Source organism: Phoenix dactylifera, chromosome 1 (genome assembly GCF_009389715.1).
Source record: "Phoenix dactylifera cultivar Barhee BC4 chromosome 1, palm_55x_up_171113_PBpolish2nd_filt_p, whole genome shotgun sequence".
Lineage (NCBI taxonomy): Eukaryota > Viridiplantae > Streptophyta > Magnoliopsida > Arecales > Arecaceae > Phoenix > Phoenix dactylifera.
Window position 1 is genome coordinate 28,007,640 of NC_052392.1, and position 22,900 is coordinate 28,030,539.

The following is a 22,900-nucleotide window of genomic DNA, read 5'->3' on the forward strand; positions in this document are numbered from 1 at the left end:
AAAAAAGAAAACAGAAAAAGAAAGGGAAGAGAACTAGATTTGTGAATGTTTGAGGTAAAGGCCTTAAATTTCTGTGCAAGCCACACAATACTGCTGCCTCAAAAGAAATAAGATGTCTGGACTCCTGACATTTGCCAACATATTATTTTAATTTTTCAACTTTCAAACAGCCATAACTTGAAGGAGGTATGAGGGTGTAGTTGAATTATTGTATTGCCGAAGTAGGGCTTAAGTTTGAATTTGAACCAGCAGAAGGATAAAAGAGTGGGTTTAGCTCATGAACTTGGATGCAAGTATACTGGACCAAACCAGATGAAGCTGAAGCATTATCAGCCATGTTCGGAGGTCATCTTAATTGCATATAACCAATTAAGGAATCGGTAGCTGGAATTTGGTTACTGATATCAACAATTTCTCAGTTAAAAATTGCTCCATTGGTTTAGTTAGTGTATGGTGTTAACTGGTTTTCCACACTTGACAGCATAGCATCCACCAATCATATAAATTTTCCTTAATTTTTCCCGGATCATTTCATCTATGAGAATGCGCTGGAGAGGCTACCAGATGACAGATATTTCTACATGTACGAACACTTATATCATCTCTTATAATATACAATGCATTTATGTTGCTAGAACATTTTGATGGCACAAGAGAAATGGGTCCTGCATCTTTGTTTATGCTTCTCTATGTGACAGTGTTTGAGCTGCGGAAACTCCGATCGTTGTCATTGAGAGTCCAAGAAGGGCTGTAAAGTACTGTAAGGCATTGTATTCAGAGGCTGAAATACAGAAGGTTGAAGTTCTACACCGAGCAACAGAGTTTGGAGTCAATGGAGGCCAGACAAATGCAAAATGCTTGGTAACCAGTCAAGGGGTATCTGCAGAACAGAAATTTGGTGTTTATACTTCTGTTTACATATACCTACAAACAAGCAACTGCAAGTATGGGTACTTATTTACCTATAATCCATTAGATACTTCGACTTCCCAATCCTACCAAGTTGTAGAATTGTTTGTCTTCCTTTCTCCTACCCATTCCATGAAAGCGTAAGTCAGATCTTTCGGAGAAACTCGATACAGAAAATTCTAAATATGCATAACAGTCTAGCAAACTATTAACAGACGCAGGACGCTGCAAGTTTACTACAAATCGAAAACCTAACATGATACGAATTATATATACAATTGTATAGTTTTATTGAAAATCGAGGATTTTGCAGAACAAGAAAGAAGGTACCTCCATGATCAGCTGAAAATTTTTCGCTGACGCCTGAATTCTGGGACCTGTTCTTCCTGCCCTCTCTCTGAAGTCGAGTTCATATCGCCTTGTAACCTAAAAATGAGATTAGGAGGTAAAATATAGCATGGATAGTGGCATATCAAGGTAAAAGATTCCCATCTAAAATTCAGGATGGTAATTTTAAGAGCCTACATTGTTGTAGTATGGAACTCTTGAGACGAGTTGACAGGCTCTATTCCTTTTCTCCTCCCAGTCTTTGGGAAGTCCATTGATATGCTGAATCTGCAATGTTCTTAAAATTAGAGCCCAATTGCATTGTCTCTTCTTTAATTTCTGCTTCCTTTTGGTCTCCTTTTCTGAATTAAGATATTAGATGATCCGAACTATGAGTCACCTGAGTTGTTTTTGTGTTTTTAAGTTGCATTGATTGGTGCTTGGGAATCCAAGCCCTCATGCTTCTAAAGCTCCCTGTGAGAGTAGTTATAGTAGGTACAAACCTGCCATATCATGTATAGCACTAATAAGCAAGATGAAATCTTTGCTATGCTATGGAAAGAGTAAGAGAAGTTATCTTACGCAACAACACCAAGAAGTCTCTTTGACTGATTTTTCAAGGAATCGAGCGGGCTTCCCTGCAGGCATTAAGAGTTGACCATGTTATCAGGTCTAATGGCTGTTTCTTTTTTCCAAAATAACTCTGTTTATAAACTGAATTAAGAAAGGTGTTCAAAAATTATATTTAAAAAGTATAGAGTACCATCTCAAGTTTGTTCATAAGACACCATTTCCTGACTGTATTTATATGGAATGAAAATTTCAGAATTATAAAAGCAGAAAACATCTTTTAGAAATTCAAATGTGGGTTTTCCCTTTTTTTTTGACTATAATGGAGAGGGTGGTCACCTCACAAGAAGTTATTAAAAGAAGGAAAAATATTAAAGAGTTTCAGAATTTCCTTTTTTTTAAAAAAAAAAGACTTTGGATCAAAATATGGACAAAAATCAAGAAAAAAAAGAAAAGAAATATCGATGGTAATTTAAAAATGAGAATTGTATCCAACTTGATCGAGAACGAAGAAGAAAAGGATAGTTCAACCTGATCCCATATTTGGTATTTTGATCCCATGAGATTAGTCGTTATGGTACCCAAGAAGCTGTCATCTGAGCTGCCAAATATCCCTTTTGGATTCTGAGAAACAATGAACTGAGACCTACCACTTCTCCTTGCATGTTGGGCAGCAGCTAGTTTCCGATCTTGTCGTCCATGACCCTCCTGTTAAAAATGTGATGAAATATTTTGAATGATGATATTCAGATAAAACTTCAGTAAGCTATAGACATTTAAAAAAATATACTTTAGTTGCAAAGTTGTCATTGCTCAAGACTCTAGAAGGGAAGGTACTAGTTCTATAATATCAAAAGATTATTGGAATTGCATCAAACTTACGCAGTTTCTTTTTTTATTTCTGGATAATGGACTCATGAAGCTAAAATATCACTAGAACACTTATTTTGTGGTTCACAATCTCAGATTTTATGAATATAAATAGTAAAGCTCGAAAACGAGTAATCACTAACTTGGCCACATTGTTAGAAGACCTGATTATAACTATATTGTGCACAAGATTTAACATTAGAAATACTTTCTGCATTCATTATTCATTGAAATTTCCTTTTTACTTTTTTTGAATTGTGGATCCAAAAATTGTTTAGTGAGGTTTATGAATCATGGCTATAAACACCATCAACCTTGTCCATAGTAGAGTTTTTGAATTTCATTTGCCAATCATTCCTAATTAGCCTGCCTCTTGTCATTTCATAAGATGGTTAAAAACTAGTATCCCGGTTTTCACCATTGTTTCTCTTTTTTGTCAAAACTACTTTAAATAAAAAAAAAAGAAGAACAGTAAGCCTATAAATTTTGGGCCATATTATCATGGTATCAGAGTAAAGCCAAAATGTTACTATCATGCTTGCAGGAGTGGAGCCGAATGAAAACCGACATGAGTTATAAACAATCCTTCCAAGTTGACATTTACAAATTACAATGAAAAAATTTGGACGAAAGCATTTCAGAAAGAGAAATCCAGGCTAACTGGGGAAAACATTTCAGCTTTTTCTGCATCACCATGATTACGTATTCTGGATTTCCAATTATGTTATACATTATCTTGACCATCATATCCTTAAAAAAAATTAGTAGCATTTCCAAGTGATCATTATCACATCATCTGTTTATTTTGTCATCTCAGAAAATTGAACTCGACACTCGGAATATTGATTTAGTTTGGAATTGCTTTATAAAATGAACTTTGGAAAGAGTTGTGATGTACCCTAGAGTTTCTTCTGTTGCTTCCAGCTCATTAAATTGTATTTCTAAAATTTGGATGACTTTTATGGGCATTTGAAACTTTTTTCTTTTATTCATATTTTTTTTTTCTTCTTACCTTAACCATCACTTTTCTTCTCATCCCATCTTGCTCTCCACTCTCCTTCACTTAAGTTTTGTATAAAGTGCTGAAGCTGAACCGATGTGATAACTATGGCAGCTCTAATACTTGAGTTGTGATCATAGGGAAAAAAAAAATTCTAATGCATTTCATTGTAGTCGACAGTGGTTTAATTTGATTGTTGCTAGCTGTGGGAACATTTTAAAATGCAAGAAACAACGCTATCATAGGGTTCATTATTGAAGGATGTTATCGCTCGACACATCTAATATGAGCTGAGAATTGGACATCTAATCCTTAAAATGTTTATTAACAACATTTTGCACATCTCCAGCAGAATTATTTAATGGAAAATTTACATAAAAAACATTGAAAATGACCATTCACCACACATGATCGCCTACTATTGTTTATTTCAGGTTGGTTCTCTTTACCTGATAAACAACTGGTTCTACCGTTACACCTATCAAAAACTATAAAATTGCCACTGACCTACCTTTGCATTATGTCTGTAGTAGCTGTTTAATGTTTCTGTTCATACAATAGCCATTTAGAAAAATAGCAGTAATAAGACAGCTGTTATCTAGTGATCTGCTAATCTGTACATCACCTCTTTCTATCTGGTAAAAGCTATGCAGATTCAAAATAAGCAGACTTGATTTTTTATGGCTCCATTTTAAGCCATTTAATTTTTTAAATTATAAAAAACTTTTCTGATTGAAACCACTAAATTTTTAGTTATCCTTCCATGGTTTTCATTTGCTCCTATCTCTTGCTCTAGGCATGGCCATGCCGAAGATCAGACAAGAGAACCAGATCACAGGATATCCCAATCTGCCAACAAGTATACTTGGGAAAAAGTCTTAACCATTTAGACAGTCACCTCCAGTTTGATTTCTCCTTATATAATTGCAAGCAAACATCATGGGAGACTTCTATACGGTGGACCTGTAGACAATTATAATCCCCTAGTACTAATTTATTCTGATGTAAAAAAAAAATTGTCACTGTTTATATGCAAAAATTAGTCGGTTATCGACCAACTATAGTAAATGGTTAGAAAGCATAAGACTGATCAAGATTTAGTTAATGCGCATAACACTTGAAGGAGCTATGTTTGCTCACTTGTCACGTATACAAGAGGCCATATTTGGATAGCTAATTGCCGGAATTAACTTTCTACAAGGAGTCATCAGGACAAGAGGGAGTTATTCTTGCAGGTAACTCTCAGCAACTACCAAACTGGGAGTTACCAGGGCAAGGAAGCATCAAAAGAGTGTGGTTATTGTTGGAAATAACTATCAATCTACATAAGAAGGGAAACAGGTTTCGTTTGGAGGGCACTCTCTACACACATGAACATTTAACTATCCTGGCATTGGACAAGATTTCTATGCCTGTTCTACACCATAATAAGTGCCAAGCGAATTCTACGTCGATGACCTGGTCCTAAAGTTCTCCAACGTGAAATGAGCATCAATAGGATTCTTTTCTCTAGTATGTTGGATATTCCACTCCAAGGAACTAGGCTGGAAATGGGCTTGGGCCGGCTTGGAGCCCATCGGGCCAAGCCGACTTCAAGCCGCACTTCGGACTAGGCCGAAAAGAATTCGGACCGGGTTTAGGCTTAAATATGGAGCCCATTTATTTTTTGAGCTGGGCTCGGATATGTTATTGGCTCGACCAAGGCCCGCCTGAGCATGAGGCCAAACAAGAATAATAATAAGGAAGTAAATGATAAAATTAAAATGAGTTTAACTAAGAATAATATATCATGTATCATTTACTTATGTTATAGGAGAGAGAGCCTAATTTTTAACTAGCTATGAAGCAATATTATGAAATATTAAATTTCAATCGGGTTTGGGCCTGATGTGTAATTCGGGTTTGGCCAATTGGGTTTTTGTTGGGCTCGGGCTTCAACTGAAGTTGGGCTCGGGCCTAGATTATCCAAAAAATTTTGAGCCTAAAGCCCGGTGATGGGGACATCAGAGCCCTTCATCCAGATGATCCTGAGCCCTCGGATTGAGCCAGACTCGTTTATTTGCATATTTATTTTATTATTTTATTTTTGGGCTTATTTGCATTCTAGGGTTTATTTGTGGTTTATTTTATTTCTGAGCTTATTTGCATTTTAGGGCTTATTTGTGTTATTTGTGGGTTCATTAGGATTTATTTCTGTGTAAGGGGGGTTTATGCAAGTTGTGTATTTGGGCCCTATATATAGGGAACTATTTTCATGATTAGGGTTTAATGAATGATAAGAATTTCTTTTCCCCCCAGATCTTATTCTTCCTCCTCCTCCTCCCCTTCTCTTCTTCCTGTGTCTCTAGAACCTCTTCTTCCTTCTTCCTCTCTTGTTCTTCCTTCTTCTTCTCTTCCCCCGCACTGGTGCTGCATCAACTTGGTATCAGAGCAATCGGTTTTGCTTCTATTGCCAAAGCCCCGATCCATCAACAGTTTTTCTTTCCCTCGGTTACCATCAACAACAAGAACAGGCCCCTTCCCTCTGTCAGTCCGCTCACCAAAAAAAAAAAAAAAGGATTTCTTGTCCTCTCAGTTTGCACAAAAGGGGACAGAGGGGAACAACCCTGGTTCACCGAGCTTCTCTCGGCTCCCGCACAAAAGTAAAAAAAAAAAAAAAAAGAAGGGGGAAACCCCTGCGGTTGCTTGATAAGTGCTAAATAATGCATAAATTAACCTTTTATTCATAGCACTTATCATTATTTTAATTTGCATATTTCGTAAATTTAACCATAAAATATGTGTTACCATCATCATTGCATTTTAATAATTATCAGAGGTAATTCGAGTTTTACTGATTGAGTCTAATGTATGCAGGTAAAGTCGAACTCATATTCGAGTCAAACTCATTCGAGATGATCCCTGAACCTAAATTGCATGCACTTCGCGAATTAAATCCTCTCAGATTCCCTCTTCGGCCGTTCATCCCAATTCTACTGTTTTCATCACATCTAATTCGACCTTTCGTTCATGTTTCAACATTTTATTTGAACTATATCATGGATCAACCTTTATGTACAATCAGTCATTCAAGTTTCCTTCTCTTCACGTGTGCACCTATCAAGACTATTTCCTCCACTATTCAAACCTCCCCTGTTTTAGCTTCAGTCCCAACCCATCAGAGTGGACCCAACCATCTTTCTCAATGCAGGGAATAAAATCCACGTCCTTCCCAGCTTCCATGTCCAAAGAACAGAAGCTTCGTCCCCCGTGAAAACCTCCCAGCTTAATAAAACAAAGTTCAAACCAACTCACGGTATCCCCTGCATCTCAGCTCATGAATTCATTCCCTCTTCTTCCGGACTGATCCCAGCTGGATTCCCAAGTCTTCCCATCGCAGCTTCATCTCAACTGCCAACCGAACCGAACATCCTCCCCTTCTCCCGTGTTCCAACGAAATAGAGCCGAATTGATCTCCTCCCAACGGCTCAGTATCCTCCAAGATCTTACAGTTCATTCGTGATACGTTCCCAGTCCCAGCTGCCAGCCGTTCCAAAGCTCATCTCATGCATGCCTTCCTCCCCTTCATCCAAATCGAGTTCATCCTTCTGCATCCACGATTCAGATCCCATCCTCTCCACGTTAGCATTCTTCCCTTCCGCATCTAAGGAACAAAACCAAGATCCTCCCCATTCTCCGCGATTTATCATCTTCCTCTCACCCACTGCCTTCACGGCATCCAAACAGAGCATATCTCCTCGCAGGCCGAGTACCAGAGAAATAAAAAATAAGGAGGAGAGAAAGGGAGGAAGGAATCAGAAAAGAGAAGAAAGGGATGGGAGCCCGCTGCTGTGCTGCTGCTGCCACCCACAACGCCATGCAGGGCTGATCTCCTCTCTAGGGCCGGATGTAGCCCTAACAAAGGGCCAAGGGTTTTTATATTTTGATTTCTATTCTTGGAGTTGTATAAACTTTATTCTGCTTCTAATGAATATTTTATTTCATCTCATATTTAATTTCTGTGATTTTAAATATGATGTTTATACAACTGTTCTTCATGATCACTAAGTAAATATAAGATAGTCCATGCTTAGGGAAGATGCGATGTGCTGCCACCTTAGATTAGGGTAGACATTTCATGCCAACCGAAGATGGATTATGCCCAAATTACTTTTGTGAATTTTTATTTAAATGCTTATTAGGCTTGTAGCCAATTTGCATGTTTATCCAAGAATAAATTAAAATATAAATAACCCTTGTTCCGATATTAGTGGTGAATTCCTTGCCCTAGGTTCTCCCAAACTGATATCTTTTTAATTGCATTTTGCTTTATTAAAATTCCTTAGTTTAATTTTCTTCACCAACTCTTCCTTTTTAAATATTTTATTTTTTTTAAAAGAAAAACAACTGTACCCCAATCCCTGTGGATCGATACCCGTAATCACTATCCTACTAGATACGTGCTATTGCGTGGTCTTTAAAGTTGACTATCAATTTTTGGCGCCGTTGCCGGGGATTGGTAGCATAGTTGTTTTCCTTTTTATTAAAAAAAAAATTTCAAAAAATTTTCGAAAAATAAAAAAAAATAATAAAATAAAAATAGTTTCTATTTTTACTTTCCTTATCTCATTCTCCTCTCGTACTAATTTTTGATTTTTATTTGATCAGGAATCGAAGAAGAAATTTGGGACAATCAAAAAGGGAACGGCTGAAAAAGAAATACTGTAAAGGTTTGCTTTAAAAATTGCTGGGGAAATTCCTCTTGGTAACATCTGAACCTTTCTTATTTAAATTTTCTTGTGTGGTGATTGTTTGATTTTAAATTCAGCAAAAGTGTGAATGCATGCTTGATACACATACACCAATTAATCTGCACATAGTAAGGGCAATCACCCCAACAAGATAAGAACTGGATTTCATCACCAGATTCTTGCCCAAATTAGGTGAATCAATTCTCACATAGCTATCACGTTAATTAAAATCAATTAGACGTTGGCCCCTAGGGACATTCGAGCTCAATAGGATGAAGATCACCGAAAGTTGCACCAATTTCGCTCTGTGGCTTAGTTGATGTCTAGGCAAGCTTTGTCCCTTTAAGGGAGACAGTTCATCTGTTCGAGGCAAGTGGTTTTTAAGTGGGACCTTTGCAAAGCATCGTGACCCCCCCACTTACCTGGGAGCTTACCTGGTCAGCTCAGTCATTAGACCGGATTGGAGGCTTAGGTGCCATCTTCAAACCAGTTAGGAGCTGTCTAGTGATTTTAGGGTGAACTTAAGGAATTGATGTGCTTTTCTTTTTAGTGCATGCTTGACTGTATTTGACCCATCAGAGGAGTCTTAGTGTATGCTAGGGTGTCGTTCCAGGTCTCCCGAATTAGTACCTTTTGACCCTGAAATAGAGCGTTCTATTAGGACCCTTCGAGCCGAAATCCGGACCTATAGAACCATAGGATCTACACCACTTATAGAGATGGCTGAAGAACAACCCAAACTCCTAAAGGAGTACTTCACTCCTTCCATTTATACCTCTCCATCTTGTATTCGACTACCTGATACCCCCGCTGCTGCACATTTTGAAATTAAATCTAGTGTCATCCAAATGCTTCCCTCTTTTTATGGACTTAACAATGAAGACCCATATAAACATTTGGATGAGTTCCTTGAGATCTGCACTACTGTCAAGATTCAGAACTTCACTGATGATGCTCTGAAACTTAGGTTGTTTCCTTTTTCCCTTAAGGATAGAGCTAAACAATGGCTCCATTCATTAGAAGCCAATTCCATTCTTTCATGGGCTCAAATGCAACATGAATTTCTAAAGAAATATTTTCCTATAGGAAGAACAAACCAATTTAGGCGTGCTATCACGAGCTTCTCCCAATCTGATGGGGAAGAATTTCATGAAACTTGGGAAAAATTTAGAGATTTACTCCGAAAATGCCCGCATCATCAAATACCCAAATGGCAATTAGTGCAATATTTCTATGACGGGTTGTCTGAACGAAACCGTCAGATGGTTGATGCTTCTTGTGGGGGTACTTTCATGCTCAAAAGTGAACATGAGGCATGGCAATTGTTTGAGAACCTTAATGAAAATTTCCTTCACCATGCCTCCTCCGCTCGTCAAGCACCCCCGAGTTCTCAAAGAAAAGAAACCATATTTGAAGTTAGCCAGTCCATAGGTCTATCTGAGAAAGTGGATGCATTATCCCACAAATTGGACCAGCTAATGTCTAGAAAACAGCTTGTAAACTTTCATCAAGCACAAGTATGTACTCTCTGTACTAGTCCATCTCACACTGTCTTTGAGTGTCCTTCGGCAGCACAATTTTCTGAATTTGTGCAAGAACAAGTAAATGCTGCCCAAACACAGTCCCGACCGGGTAATGACCCATTTTCCAATACTTATAACCCGGGGTGGCACAACCATCCAAATTTCTCTTGGAAGCAGCAGACTTCCAATACTTCCCAGCCTTATTCCCAAAACTTTCAACCATTCCAGAATGTTAATCCCTACCGTCCTTCGACTCAATTTCAACACACTCCTCCAGCACCCCAAAGAAACACAGCCTTTGAGGAGAAAGTGTTGACCTCCCTTCAAGGTTTGGAAACCATTACACAATTGGTGCACTCTCACACGCAATCTATCGCTAAGCTAGAATCCCAAATGGGGCAACTAGCTAATGCACTGAACAAGCGAGAGGAAGGAAAGCTTCCAAGCCAACCAGTGAGTAATCCTAGGGGACAATACATGGCTCAAGAAAATCAACCGAATACAATTCATCATGAACAGGCCAATGCTCTGACTACCCTAAGGAGTGGACGTGTAGTAGACAATGAGATTGGGGAGGATAACAATAAGGAAGGTAAAAAGGAAGAGCAAAATATATCACATGAAAATCCAAAAACTTCTTCTTCTTCAGCTCTTCCAGCTTCTGTCCAAACTCATATTCCAAAAGTCCCATTTCCTGAAGCTCTTAATTCACCCTCTCCCTTTGGCAAAAAGGAAACTTCACTAGAGGAGATGATGGAGATTTTCAAACAAGTTAAAATCAACCTCCCACTCCTTGATGCTATTAGACAAGTTCCCTCCTATGCCAAATTTCTCAAAGACCTTTGTACACAGAAACGAAAATCTAGGACACATGTGCCTAAAAAGGTCTTCCTGACTGAACAAGTGAGCTCCATCCTTCAGCACAAAACCCCTCCTAAGTTCAAGGATCCTGGTGCCCCTACCATCTCTTGTGTGGTGGGAGACAATCCTATTGATCGAGCATTATTAGATCTAGGGGCGAGTGTTAACCTCCTTCCTTATTCAGTCTACGAAAAGTTCGGATTAGGTGAATTGAAGCCTACCTCGGTGTCCCTACAGTTGGCTGATCGATCTGTTAAAATACCACGAGGAACAATTGAAGATGTCCTAGTCAAGGTCGACAAATTTTATTTCCCAGTCGATTTCATCGTCCTTGATATGGAACATGAGCCTAATCCTAAGAAACAAATCCCCGTGATCCTTGGGCGTCCCTTTTTAGCTACAGCCAATGCAAGTATAAATTGTAGAACTGGGGTGATGAATATATCCTTTGGGAACATGAAGGTCAAGTTAAATATATTTCATGCCTCTGATCAACCCGCAAAGGAAGTTGAGTGCTTCCTAATAGATAAAATGGGCGATCTTCCTTATATTTTAGCAGATGAACCTCTGAAAACATGCTTGACCCATTTTGACGTTACCATAGAAAAGACCATAGAAGCAGTCAACTCTGTGCCCGTCAATCAGTTTTCCACAAATTCTCTTCCTTGGAGAACTCGGCATGAACCTGGTATAATATGATTAAGGATGCACTGCGTCTGGCTGAAGACGTTAAACTTAGCGCTTGTTGGGAGGCAACCCAATTTCCATAGATTTTTTTTTTTTTTTTTGCATATTTTCTTGTTGCATTTTTTTTCAGGATCCCTCATATTACTGATGCAACTAAGGTACAATGCTTCTATCCTCCATATGCATCATATTTTCGTAAAACAAAAATAATAATAATAATAATAAAATATTAAAAAATTAAAAAAAAATTCAAAAAAAAAAAAACATTGAGGACAATGTCTGATCTAGGTTGGGGGTAATAGGATTTGAATTTTTGAAGGAATTCTTCGCATTTTCCCATTTTCAAGTGAATTTAAAAAAAAAAATGAATTTCAAAAAAAAAAAAAAAAAACCTAATTTCTATGCCTTAGTGCTGAAATGATAATCACACAAAGTATATAAAATCTAAAAAGCCCAATGATTAGTCAGGAGTAAGTCAATTTGAGTTCTTTTTATTAAAAGTTCTTTTAGTGAGTTGTAAGATAATTTTTACTTTGGAATTTCACAACACACATGGCCTACACTTCTAAGGGTTAGGTTCAACATTATGTTGTTAAGTCTGGTAGCAACCTTGAGTCCTGATGAATCATACTTATCTAATTCACTTTTATCCAAAAAAAAAAAAAAAAAGTGAATTTAGTCAGGTACATCGAAAAGGGCTACCTATTGTCAAAGGTCAGCGGGCTTGTAATGAGGAACCCGAGCATAGATCCGTAGGGGAGTCTTGATGCCTAACACCTTATGCCATCTGGTGTGGGAGTGTTGACTGAATGCTCGTTACATGGAGGAATCATTACAAGAGTAAAAGTGCATAATTTATTTATAAATACAAAATCAAAAAAAAAAAAAACTAAAATTCCTTAGTTTAATTTTCTTCACCAACTCTTCCTTTTTAAATATTTTATTTTTTTTAAAAGAAAAACAACTGTACCCCAATCCCTGTGGATCGATACCCGTAATCACTATCCTACTAGATACGTGCTATTGCGTGGTCTTTAAAGTTGACTATCAATTTTTGGCGCCGTTGCCGGGGATTGGTAGCATAGTTGTTTTCCTTTTTATTAAAAAAAAAATTTCAAAAAATTTTTGAAAAATAAAAAAAATAATAAAATAAAAATAGTTTCTATTTTTACTTTCCTTATCTCATTCTCCTCTCGTACTAATTTTTGATTTTTATTTGATCAGGAATCGAAGAAGAAATTTGGGACAATCAAAAAGGGAACGGCTGAAAAAGAAATACTGTAAAGGTTTGCTTTAAAAATTGCTGGGGAAATTCCTCTTGGTAACATCTGAACCTTTCTTATTTAAATTTTCTTGTGTGGTGATTGTTTGATTTTAAATTCGGCAAAAGTGTGAATGCATGCTTGATACACATACACCAATTAATCTGCACATAGTAAGGGCAATCACCCCAACAAGATAAGAACTGGATTTCATCACCAGATTCTTGCCCAAATTAGGTGAATCAATTCTCACATAGCTATCACGTTAATTAAAATCAATTAGACGTTGGCCCCTAGGGACATTCGAGCTCAATAGGATGAAGATCACCGAAAGTTGCACCAATTTCGCTCTGTGGCTTAGTTGATGTCTAGGCAAGCTTTGTCCCTTTAAGGGAGACAGTTCATCTGTTCGAGGCAAGTGGTTTTTAAGTGGGACCTTTGCAAAGCATCGTGACCCCCCCACTTACCTGGGAGCTTACCTGGTCAGCTCAGTCATTAGACCGGATTGGAGGCTTAGGTGCCATCTTCAAACCAGTTAGGAGCTGTCTAGTGATTTTAGGGTGAACTTAAGGAATTGATGTGCTTTTCTTTTTAGTGCATGCTTGACTGTATTTGACCCATCAGAGGAGTCTTAGTGTATGCTAGGGTGTCGTTCCAGGTCTCCCGAATTAGTACCTTTTGACCCTGAAATAGAGCGTTCTATTAGGACCCTTCGAGCCGAAATCCGGACCTATAGAACCATAGGATCTACACCACTTATAGAGATGGCTGAAGAACAACCCAAACTCCTAAAGGAGTACTTCACTCCTTCCATTTATACCTCTCCATCTTGTATTCGACTACCTGATACCACCGCTGCTGCACATTTTGAAATTAAATCTAGTGTCATCCAAATGCTTCCCTCTTTTTATGGACTTAACAATGAAGACCCATATAAACATTTGGATGAGTTCCTTGAGATCTGCACTACTGTCAAGATTCAGAACTTCACTGATGATGCTCTGAAACTTAGGTTGTTTCCTTTTTCCCTTAAGGATAGAGCTAAACAATGGCTCCATTCATTAGAAGCCAATTCCATTCTTTCATGGGCTCAAATGCAACATGAATTTCTAAAGAAATATTTTCCTATAGGAAGAACAAACCAATTTAGGCGTGCTATCACGAGCTTCTCCCAATCTGATGGGGAAGAATTTCATGAAACTTGGGAAAAATTTAGAGATTTACTCCGAAAATGCCCGCATCATCAAATACCCAAATGGCAATTAGTGCAATGTTTCTATGACGGGTTGTCTGAACGAAACCGTCAGATGGTTGATGCTTCTTGTGGGGGTACTTTCATGCTCAAAAGTGAACATGAGGCATGGCAATTGTTTGAGAACCTTAATGAAAATTTCCTTCACCATGCCTCCTCCGCTCGTCAAGCACCCCCGAGTTCTCAAAGAAAAGAAACCATATTTGAAGTTAGCCAGTCCATAGGTCTATCTGAGAAAGTGGATGCATTATCCCACAAATTGGACCAGCTAATGTCTAGAAAACAGCTTGTAAACTTTCATCAAGCACAAGTATGTACTCTCTGTACTAGTCCATCTCACACTGTCTTTGAGTGTCCTTCGGCAGCACAATTTTCTGAATTTGTGCAAGAACAAGTAAATGCTGCCCAAACACAGTCCCGACCTACATTTTGCTAGTCCTCGAGCAAAATAAAAAAAAACTAACTCACTTTCGCAGGAATCGCGATTGCATTTACCGTATGCAATAAGGCTTTAAACCCCTAGGTGGCCCTAGTGGACGAGTTTTGTCTCGTGAGGGTTTCCGGCTCAGATACCCACAAACTGCAGTCGAAAAAAATTTATTTTATTATTTTATAAAATCTAATTTCAAATGCATTAATGCCAAGAATTTCAAAAGCACACAAAGTTTTAATTACTAAGTCAGCCCAAATCCTAGGTCAAGATGCAACTTAAGTTGAAGTCATTAAGTTTCCGTTAGAGAGTTGTAAGGCTAATTTATACTTGGGTGCTCGGTGATGTCTGGACCATACACAGGCTAAGGCTTTAGATTCTCCAAAATACTGCTAAAACTAGTAGCTTCCAAGAATTGGTCAGATAAGACCTAATCACTGATTCAAAATCATCCTACCTTGCAGGATTTCGAGAGTTGTGGATGTTTACTTTAATACCTCATCGGCTTTATCTGTAATATTCCAGTTTACTCGAATTTTTACAACGACGGCTTTCACACTATCGTCTTTTTCAAGGTCAATATTATTTTCTCTTTTTCTCTTCTTTTTTTTTAATAATTTTTTTATTTTTTTATTATATTTTTTTTATTTTATATTTATTATGCACTTTTACTCTTGTAATGATTCCTCCATGTAACGAGCATTCAGTCAACACTCCCACACCAGATGGCATAAGGTGTTAGGCATCAAGACTCCCCTACGGACCTATGCTCGGGTTCCTCATTACAAGCCCACTGACCTTTGACAATAGGTAGCCCTTTTCGATGTACCTGATTAAATTCGCTTCTTTTTTTTTTGTTTCTTTTTTTTTAATAATAGCGAATTAGATAGGAATGATTCATTAGGACTCAAGGTTGCTACTAGACTTAGCAACATAATGTTGAACCTAATCCTTAGTAGTGCAGGCCATGTGTGTTGTGAAATTCCAAAATAAAAATTATCTTACAACTCGCTAAAGGAATATTTAATAAAAAGAACTCAAATTGACTTACTCCTGACTAGTTATTGGTCTTTTTAGATTTTATATACTTTGTGTGTTTATCATTTCAGCACTAAAGCATAGAAATTAGGTTTTTTTTTTTTTTTTTTTGAAATTCACTTCTTTTTTTTTTTTTTGAAATTCAATGCGAAAAATTTCTTCCTTCAAAAATTCGAATCCTATACCCCCCAACCTAGATCAGACATTGTCCTCAATGTTTTTTTTTTTTTTTTTTGATGAATTTTTTTTTGAATATTATATTATTATTATTTTTTTTGTTTTATTTTTTTATTTTGGACGAAAATATGATGCATATGGAGGATAGAAGCATTTTACTGTAGTTGCATCAGTAATATGAGGGATCCTGTTAAGAAAATAAAAAAAATGCGACAAGAAAATATGCAAAAATAACCTATGAAAATTGGGTTGCCTCCCAACAAGCGCTAAGTTTAACGTCTTCAGCCAGACGCAGTGCATCCTTATCAAATCATACCAGGTTCATGCGGGGTTCTCCAAGGAAGAAAATTCATGGGAAACTGATTGTCGGGCACAGAGTTGACTGCTTCTATGGCCTTTTCTATAGTAACGTCAAAATGGGTCAAGCGTGTTTTCAGAGGGTCATCTGCTAAAATATAAGGAAGATCGCCCATTTTATCTATTAGTTGGTGAAGATCCACCCGTCACCGTGCCCGAGGCCACCATCATCCCGCATTGCGCCGCCTCCCCACCGTCAAACTTTGCCGACGAGCACCCCACCCGAGCCGCCCGCGTCTGCCACCGGCCGCCTGCGCCGGGTCCGCAAAAGAGACTGCCGCCGTGGAACAACCCGTGGCCGGCCGTTGTCTGTCGCCAAAAGTCCGCAGCCGCCACCAGCCGGAGCTCGTGACCGGCCGCCGCCCGTGATTGCCGCCCCACCCCGCAGCCGCCGCCGCAAGGGTCGGAAAACCCTCTCCCGAAACCATCGGGAAGTTGAAGAAAGGATTAACGGGTAAGTCACAAAACCCGTTAACCCGAATCCGGTAACCCGGGTCCCCAAAACAGCTCCGCACGTGACCGCACGTGCGTGCAAAAAAAAAAAAAAAGAAAAAAAAAAGAAGAAAAAAGGAAAAAGAAAAAAAAAAGAAAAGAAAAAAAAAAGAAGGAAAAAAAAAAAAAGAAGGTACCTCATCTTCCTCACCGTGAGCACCCTCGCCACCGCCTTCGTCCGCCGTCGCCGCCCGCCTCGCCGCCTTGCCACCGCCTTCGTCTGCCTTCGTCACCGCGGCCGTCCACAGCGCCGCCCGTCCTTGCCGCGACCGCCGTCGCCGTTCCACCGCAGCGCCGCCTTCGTCTTGCCACCCTCGCAACCGCCGATCCGAGTTTTTCTTCCACCACGCCGCTCCGCCTGGCCGCCTTCGCCACCCCCACCGCTTCTTCTCCGATCGCACGCCGCCCACTGCTGCCTCCGCCTCGCCGCCACCTTCCGAACTCCCATCGCCGTCCCCTCCACCAAAGCCCCTCGCCGCCTCCGGCTTGCCCTCCGTTTGCCGCTGCACCAGACCGCCGCCACTTGCCTGCCGCCTCCTCTGCTCCGCCGCCGGCCGTCCCCATCTCGAACCCCTGTCACCTTCCGCCGCCCCCCTTCCCCTCAAACCCCTTCCTATCTGGCGGATCCCACGCGCCTCCCACCCTCCTTCTAAAGTCAACACGGGCCGACCCAGGCCCACGCAGCAGGAGCCTGCCCCGACTCTCTCTCACGAGCCCAAGTCAGCAGGCCGGGCCACTGCAGAGCCCCTTTCAACGGGCCTTTTCTTCTCCAGGGGGGCCACACCACCCCTCCCTCCTCCCTTTTCAAGCCCATCAGCTGCACTTCGCTTCTGATAGTCGCCCCAGACCTCGAACGCACCATTCTGGTTGACTGCATCCGCCACAGGTGATAGGTTTCCATTTTTCTTGGATTTGTTCATTTAATTATGTTCTAGTTCTCTTGCATGATAGCCATATACTTGAAAATTTATATTGTTGTCAAAATTCAGAACATAGAACCCCTACTTTCAAACCCATCCTATTTGCCTTGTTAAAATCTAAATATTAAATTAGCACACCCTAACAACTGGATGCTTCTCAACATTCTTCGATCAGATTGATTTAGGATCAGAACAACTGTACTACTTGATTGCAATCTAATTTCTTAAATTAAATAATCTTAATCCTTAATTCTGAATAACCAAAGTAAAAATCAGCAACATTTAAATTTTAAGTTATTATTGTGAAGACTTGCTGATTTCTGAAATCATAATAGATTGCATTAGTAGGTTGTCCTGCATCAAATTTGATCTTGTATCATATTTATTAGGGTTTCATTAGTGACACTGCATTTCACATCTTCACCCAGTGTCATCATTGCATGCCAACCTGTAGTGATATGGAGTACTATTTCAATCAGCCTAAAACCCCTGTAGCTACCTTGGATTCCGACATTTTGAGGTCTGTCTTAGAACAGATCGTTGCCATACGGGCTGGATACAAAGAATTCAGACAAGAGATCCGTGAGCTCGTGCAACATTCTAGGACCCCTAAATCGCCAACCCCTGTTACAGCCCAACCTAAAATCGGTTTGGTCGCACCACCTGTAGTCCTTCCCTACTCTCCTAGGCACCAAACTCAATACTCTAGGTGTCAACAATTCGGCTATATAGCGCCCCAATGTTCCACTAAGACCTACCCGATTACTGAACCAGAAGTTAGGAACCAAGAGGCCGAATATGTCGAAGAAGTCTATGAACCAAATATAGAAGACTATGAAGAAGACTTTGAAGACGAACCTACAGAATTAGACTTTGTCCAAAATGATTCCCAAAGGGAGACTAGTGATCTAAGTACAACCAAGCCACTTCACATCACAACTGTGGAAGAGGTAGTGACAGATATTGAGAGCCAATCATCTGAATTGACACTTGTAGCTAAAGTTACCCATGCGGAGTCCAACCTTGAACATTCCCCGATAGTAGTTTTCCTTCTAGAGGAGTTTCCTGATGCACTCCCTGATGATCTTCCGGATGCACTTTCTCCAATGCATGATATCCAACGCGCAATCGATCTAGTTCCCGGAGCATCTCTGCCCAACCTTCTACATCATAGGCTCAGACCGAATGCATATGCTAGGACCTGGAATTTAATGTTACCGACAGTTGAGTTTGCATGTAATAGTTCGGTTAACAAGTCCATAGGTATGAGTCCATTCGAAGTAGTGCATGATTACAAACTTAGGCAACCCATAGACCTGTTTTTCATGTCTCATCAGTATAGAGTCTTTGAGTCTGCACAATCAATTGTATCACATCCACATTCATTGCATCGAGAAATCAGCAATTGTAGTCACTTTAATAACTTAAAATATAAATCCTTTGCTGATTTACACAGACGTTATAATGAGTTAAGTGAAAGAGATTACATCATGATAAGAATTAGGTTTGCACGACTTTCTTCGGAAACGTTTAAGAAATTGCAAATTTGTAGTGCAGAACAGTTCAAAATCTTAAAGAAAACCAGTTCGAATGCATATGTTGTGGATCTTCCTGATGACTATGGGATTAGTGCGACATTTAATATTGAAGATTTAGTCCCATACAAAAAGATAATATTCCTGCCTTCTGACCCCTTTATTGATATACCTGCCTATGTTGGATACCCTGCCCTATTACCTGCTGTTGAGCCACCACCTCCCAAATTTCATGCACGCAGAGAACAAATAGAACATATATTGGATGAGCAGGTTATTTCAAGCAGGAACGGTGGTTACCAACGTTACCTTGTTCGGTGGAAAGGTCGACCAAAGTCTGATGTGACGTGGATTTCCAAAGCACAGTTGCAGCGCATTGACCCCGATCTTCTGGAGCAGTACGACAGCCGGCCAGACCTGTACTCGACGGGGTCGAGTTTTTCTCAACCGGGAGGAGTTGATGGGGACATCAGAGCCCTTCATCCAGATGATCCTGAGCCCCCGGATTGAGCCAGACTCGTTTATTTGCATATTTATTTTATTATTTTATTTTTGGGCTTATTTGCATTCTAGGGTTTATTTGTGGTTTATTTTATTTCTGGGCTTATTTGCATTTTAGGGCTTATTTGTGTTATTTGTGGGTTCATTAGGATTTATTTCTGTGTAAGGGGGGTTTATGCAAGTTGTGTATTTGGGCCCTATATATAGGGAACTATTTTCATGATTAGGGTTTAATGAATGATTAAGAATTTCTTTTCCCCCCAGATCTTATTCTTCCTCCTCCTCCTCCCCTTCTCTTCTTCCTGTGTCTCTAGAACCTCTTCTTCCTTCTTCCTCTCTTGTTCTTCCTTCTTCTTCTCTTCCCCCGCACTGGTGCTGCATCACCCGGCCTGAAGCCCAAAAAAATATTGGGCCTAGCCCACTTCCAGCCCTACAAGGAACACTTGTTAGCATAGTCAATAATATTCCCTCTATGTAATTAATCTCTTCATTGTTGTTTCTCTACTTTCAAGTAGAGCTGCAAATGAGTCGGGTCGGGTCGGGTCCTGAGTGACCCCGATCCGATCCGGTTTCTTGTTCGGATTCTAATTTTGGACCTAGACCCGAACCGGTTGAAACTCGGATCGGGTCGGATTGGGTCCATGCCTACAAATTTTGACCCGACGGGTCATTCGGATCGGGTCGAGTCCGGTTCTATATATTTTTATATTCAAAGTTCCACTATATAATAGTAAGAAACATCAAGCAATTATTGCCTTAATTCTTTTTGGAAAAGAAAATAGACATTTTACTAATTAAGCTATATTTACATGTTCAAATTCAACATTCTTTAAATTCAACAAGTCCGGGTCGGGTCCGGTTCTATGTATTTTTATATTCAAAGTTCCACTATATAATAGTAAGAAACATCAAGCAATTATTGCTCTAATTCTTTTTGGAAAAGAAAATAAACATATTACTAGTTAAGCTATATTTACATGTTCAAATTCAACATTCTTTAAATTCAACAAGTTGGTCCCAAGCATCAATGCAACATTCTCAAAAAAAAATACTGACCCAAAAAAAAAAGGGTCGGGTCGGGTCCGGATCGAGATTGGGTGGACCCGACCCGACCGGAAAAATAGAATAGATCCAAATTTAGGATCCGATCCGGCCCTGCGGGTCCTAAAAATCGGGTCGGGTCGGGTCTTACGCGGGTCGGGTCACGGGTCAACCCGACCCATTTGCAGCCCTACTTTCAAGGATTAAGTCGGTTCTTACGCGAGTCGGGTCATGGGTCAACATGATCCATTTGCAGCCCTACTTTCAAGTTAGCAGTTTCCCTTCTTTCTTTACGATATTTGCATCATATTAGAAGGTTTAAGTCCTTTTACTAATGCACTGAACCTGCTTTCCTTCATTGACTATGTCTATCTGATCGACCTGATTGATGCCTACAACCCCCGGATGCTCGATTCATAGATCTGTGTTTTCAGAAAACAGTCACCTGTCCATTGGGAAGATAAATAGATGCATTATTGTTCATTATTTTTTTCCATTATAACAAGTGATATAATGCAGAATCTTATTTCAAATGTCTTTCTTAGGCAGTGCGAGTCCAAGATAACTTACTGCCTCTTGCAAGTATTATTTTTTCATCATTCTTTTTGCCTCTGCCCTCAAATGCACAATCTTATATGTCATAATTATATTTATGACCACAGTTTTAAGCATCAAATATTAGATAAGTCGCAATCATTGAAATGTTTTGAAATCAAATGGACATGATGAGTTGCTCAGTCATTAATGTTTTGAGAATCATGAACCTAATATTTCGGATTACACAAATGCAAAACATCATTACTGAAGATGATCTTTCCCTATATGTCCCTATATCATTTTCCCTCTTATCTCCAATAAGACTGAAATAAGTGTCTCATTTTAAAAAAGATAAAAATATCATTTACTATGGAAGGCCTAAGGGGGAAAAAGAAAGAAAATCCCTGGACCTCAACTATCAACTGTTGATATGGGGTGCCTGCGCCTGCCCCAAGTCAAAATAGGAAATGCAACAGATTAGCTGACAATCCATTCTCACTGCATATGGATCACAATCACATAGTATCAAGGTGTGCACCATAAAGTGTGGAGTAGTTGAGAAGGAAGCAGTGTAATCTGGTATGCATCTTGAGACTCATCTGAGAACATTGTCCCAAACTAGCAAAAACTTTTCCTTCTTCCAGTTAGTCATGGAACCCAGATGCAACCAGGGAATTTGATATTACTGTTCTCACTAAGTGAAATTATGAAGGAAAAAAAAATACATGAAATGGAACCAGAAAAGGAGCAGAGGAAATAGCTTTACCCCTAGAAAAGAAAAAAGTGCCAAAAAATTATTATAAGAAGAAGGAAGTGTGGGTACTGATGACAAAAAAACAAATCCATTTTAAGCTAACAACCATTATTCGCGAGCATCAGTAACTCCCAAAAATTTTATTCTAAGAGCAAGAAGAGTGACCTCACATTGGTATAAAGAGAATAGAGGGCCACCCCTCCCCTCCCCTGTGCTTGTTCCTTGACTATAATGCAAGTACACCTCTCGACATCCAATGGCAGTGGCCTACACAATAATGACCTGAAACCACCATATAAAATAACTTAGTCCATGCATGGCTGCATGCCAAACGTACACCAATCTCCACATTAATTACAAAGAACTGGCCTGCTAGCTGATCAGTTACTACCACGCCCCTCCACTCGAGTGGTTCAGTTTCTAATCAACCGCGCCCTCACCACTCTCATATAAATAACAAAGAGGAGGAGGAGGAGGAAAGACCTGTTGGGAAGAGTAGACCAGGATGAAGCGGGCGCAGATTCTGAGTCCGAGAATTCCCACATATCCGAAGACGACGAGATTGGCTCCCACGGCCTCGTTCCCCCAAGCTTTGAATCAGGCTCGTTCAGCTTCATGCACAGCTGCAGAGAGGAAGGCTTCAGTGCAATCTTGTTATGGATGGCTTTGGCTCCAGAGGCCTGCAGGCTCTTCTCCTTGCTTGAAGGGGGAACAAAACCACGGCCACGGCCTTGGCTGAAGCTGTTCGGGCCGACGTCGGGCACCACATTCTCCTTGTCGGCGGAGTTGACCCCGACGTCGGTGAGCGGGTTGAGGTAGAGGGATTTATACGCGGTGGAGGAGGAGTTGGGACGGTGGGAGAGCAAAGAAGTCTTCTTTGGTCCGGTCATTAGGATAGAGTGGGGTTGACAAACAAAGGTCTGAACTGCGTCTCGGGTATATATATAAAAGAGGGAAGGATTCAAATTTGAATAGAGCGTTGGGAGATGTGCGGTGGAGTTTGAATTGGATGAGACTAACGGCCGTCTTCTCGGGAAGTGGATCGTTCCAGCGTCTCTTCTTTTGGACTTTTTCTTTCTTGGTAAACTTCTTTTGGACTTTTTTTAATGATGGTGTTGGATGGAGGT

General features: G+C 39.8%; 1 protein-coding gene across 1 annotated transcript; it reads right to left on the minus strand.

The window, feature by feature from the left end:
- Window positions 1–287: 287 nt before the first annotated feature.
- LOC103722047 (tubby-like protein 4) lies at window positions 288–22,691 on the minus strand. Its single transcript, XM_008812470.3, has 9 exons — window positions 22,257–22,691; window positions 21,944–22,055; window positions 2,338–2,514; window positions 1,819–1,874; window positions 1,637–1,739; window positions 1,435–1,524; window positions 1,240–1,335; window positions 963–1,030; window positions 288–880 (listed from the first exon to the last, which is right to left on the minus strand). The coding sequence occupies exons 1-9, from the start codon at window positions 22,661–22,663 to the stop codon at window positions 805–807; spliced, it is 1,185 nt and encodes a 394-aa protein (XP_008810692.2). The 5' UTR covers window positions 22,664–22,691; the 3' UTR covers window positions 288–804.
- Between the last annotated feature and the right edge of the window lie 209 nt (window positions 22,692–22,900).

Excerpts from the sequence above, each read along its gene's own strand:
- LOC103722047 (XM_008812470.3), bottom strand. The coding sequence starts at position 22,663 with ATGACCGGACCAAAGAAGACTTCTTTGCTCTCCCACCGTCCCAACTCC. Across the intron at positions 1,740-1,818 it reads AGACTTCTTGGTGTTGTTGC|GTTTGTACCTACTATAACTA; the intron begins GTAAGATAACTT and ends ATGATATGGCAG. Across the intron at positions 1,525-1,636 it reads AAAACACAAAAACAACTCAG|ATTCAGCATATCAATGGACT; the intron begins GTGACTCATAGT and ends AGAACATTGCAG.